Source organism: Panicum virgatum, chromosome 9N (assembly GCF_016808335.1).
Source record: "Panicum virgatum strain AP13 chromosome 9N, P.virgatum_v5, whole genome shotgun sequence".
NCBI lineage: Eukaryota > Viridiplantae > Streptophyta > Magnoliopsida > Poales > Poaceae > Panicum > Panicum virgatum.
Window position 1 is genome coordinate 22524822 of NC_053153.1, and position 2991 is coordinate 22527812.

General features: G+C 60.1%; 1 protein-coding gene across 1 annotated transcript; it reads left to right on the forward strand.

Annotated features, from left to right (window-relative positions):
- Nucleotides 1-204: 204 nt before the first annotated feature.
- On the forward strand, nt 205-1750 carry LOC120688862. Its single transcript, XM_039971220.1, has 3 exons — nt 205-567; nt 772-1136; nt 1735-1750. The coding sequence occupies exons 1-3, from the start codon at nt 205-207 to the stop codon at nt 1748-1750; spliced, it is 744 nt and encodes a 247-aa protein (XP_039827154.1).
- The last annotated feature ends 1241 nt before the right edge of the window (nt 1751-2991 follow it).

Genomic DNA, 2991 nt, shown 5'->3' on the forward strand with positions numbered 1-2991 from the left:
GGGGCTACGGCAGGTGCGGAGAGCGCAGGTGAGGCGGCTTCCGCGAGCCTAGTGGCGCCCGACACGGCGGCGGCGGGTGCGCCGACGTTAAGCGCTGCTACGCTAAACGCAACAGCGGCAGATGCGCCAGTGTCAGGCGCAGCCACACCCGAAGCGGCGGCGGTGGATGCGCCAGTACCAGGTGTAGCCACACCCGACGTGGCGATGACGGTTGCGCCAGTGCCAGGCGCAGCCACACCCGACGTGGCGACGGCGGATGCGCCAGTGCCAGGCGCAGCCACTCCAGATGTGGTGGCCCCCGAGGCCTCAGCTACGGCGACCGTCGCGCCGTCAGCAGACTTGGCGTCGGCGAGAGCAGCGGCGACGAGTACGGCAACGACGAGAACAGCGGCAGCAGGTGCGGCAACCGTGAGTTCCTCGGCTCCTGAGGTCCCGACGTCTGTACCGGACTTCCCCTCCCCCAGTGCTCAACCTGCAGAAGAGCTGGAGGAGGTCTCTGGCAGGCGACTTCTGCAGGGTCTCCCGGAGGAGGAAGCGGCTCATCCCCTCCCTCGGGTGCTGGTCCAGGTCCGGCGGTCGATAGAGGAGGCAACCTCTTCCGCCGAGGCGGCCTTCCGGCGGGAGTGGGCTGCTCTGGAGAGCGAGCGCCAGCGCCTCTTCGACTGGCATACCCGCCTGGAGGCGCACACGTAGGCCGAAGCCTCCCATGCTGCGGAAACTCGGTCCAAACTCAAGGCCGACCAAGAGGCCTACCGAGCCAACCTTCTGAAGGTGTTCGACCGGGAGTTCGCAGTATCGAGCCGGGAAAAAGCCCTGGCGCAGCGGGAGGAGACTTTTGCCCAGGAGGTGGCCAGCTTCGCAGCTCAGCGATCCGATCTTGAGACTCGCCTCGCGGCCCAGCTGTCCGAGCTTGAGACCCGCAGCCAGGGTCTCGAGATCCGCAAGCAGGAGCTGGACAAGCTCTCTGTGACCCTGGCTGGATGGTGGAAGCAGCTGGAGGAGAGGGCCAGCAAGCTGGCTGTTGCCGAGTCGAAGCTGGAGAACGATAGGAAGTCCCTTGATAGGCGGGAATCCCACACCGCCAACATGGAGAAACAGCTTGAGCACCAGCGCGACTCCCTCAAGAAGCTGAAGGAGTCGGCGGAGAAGAGGAAGGATGAGCTCGAGGAGAGGTCCCGCGAGGTGGAAGCGGCCAAGGCAGCTCTTCACACTCGGGTGCAGGAGGCGGTCCAGGAGGCAGTCCGGAAGCTGCAGGAGGACCAGCACGCGGGGGCCCAGCGAATCGCCGACTGGGCGAGCGAAGCGAGCTTGGCGCTGGTGCCACTTGGAATGAGCCCAATCCAAGTGACGTCCTCCCAGTGTTGAGCTCCGCTTCGGATAGGCTCCAGCGTCTGGAGCCGGTCCTTGCTGGCTAGCTTGAAGCCGAGGGTCGCGAGCTGATCCGTATGGTGGCAGAGCACATCCTGACCTGCCTTCGGAGCCATGACCCGGCCATCTCACTAGCCCCCGTGGTCGATGGTCCTGTGGCGGAGACGGAGGCCGCCGCCCGGGAAAGCGTGCGGGACGTCGTCGACTTCGTCGCCGCCTACTTCAAGCGGGAGCCTGCAGACTCCTGAGCTGGACATTGTACTTTTGTTTTGTTTTTTGTAAATGTAAAACATTGTACTTGTTGAAATTTAAATGGAGGAAAATTTCAACTTAGCTGTTTGTCAATTGCTGGTTTGCGGTATGCAGTACCCCGGCGCCCTAGCCCCCTGGAAGATAGGTTCAGTTGTTAGGACCTATCTGCCATCCGAGCCGCAGAAGACACTCCGGACCCTCGTATGAGGTTGAGCAAGCGTCCTTGGGCATAGGTGTAGCATAGATCGCAAGTCGAGCGAGCGTCTTATTCCCTGTGTAGCAGAAAGAACTACAGAAAGGAGAATCAACTCGCTTGTATGGTAGTAATGATACTGCAACTTAGTTGTTTGACGCATGCAGAATCGATCCATGATGTCTGGCTCAAAGCGAATGCTCCGGCCCCCCTGGGAGATAGACTCAGTTGTTTTGAGTCTGTCTACCACCTTGATCTGCATGAAACCTTTAAAGCGGATGCCGGGACCCCCAGGTAGGTAGGCTCAATGATTTGAGACTAGGTACCACCGGCCAAGGTTTATCCTGTGTACCACTTCAAAGTTACAGCTTAGTAGCAGGCCCGCGAGACCTATTCTGGACCGGCCCCCAGGCTAGTACGAGGTCCGGAGCTCCGGATGCACAGGTCCAGGCAGTTCAATGCTTGTTACAGAGTGGAGGACTGTGTAGGCTTAGGGTGCGGAACCAGGCTAAGGCGCTACACAGGGCTCCGGTCCACTCCAGGAAACAACACGACCTTACCGAACCTGGCTCCGTCGCTTCAGACCCCTCCTAGTAGTGGGTGAGGTCATTCTGTCGTACTCGATCCTTTGAGATATGGAGCTGGACCTGCCGTGTAGGACTCAGGAAGCCAACCCTTGAGCTAGAATGAGGTCCGTGCCCCTAATTACCCAGCTCCGGGTACTAGAGTACTCGTTATAGGGTGGTGGAGTGTGTAGGCTTTGGGTACGGAACCGGCTAAGCGGCTACACAGGACTCCGGACCACCCCCAGGAAACGAGCACCCCCTCTCCAGAGCAGGTCCCTAGGGGTCCGGACCCCTCTCCCTGCAGCAAAGGGGGTCCGGACCTATACGGCAGTCCAGCAACTCAATACAGATCTTAGCTGTAGCGACCAGAGTGGAAGTCCGCGCGGGGGTTAGAAGAGGGAAATCTTGAGTATCGAAATACGAAATAAAATTTTGACACAAAGACAGAACTGGGAGCTAATCTTTCCTTTGCAATTTGATATACATGGCTCGCGCGATGAATGCCAGAGGCCGGGTTTACGAGGGCGGACGTCTACCGCTCTGGGCCGCGCGTTAATGCTACCCGACGGTGCGATGGATGCCAGGGCGGACCCCAACCGCTCTGGGCCGCAC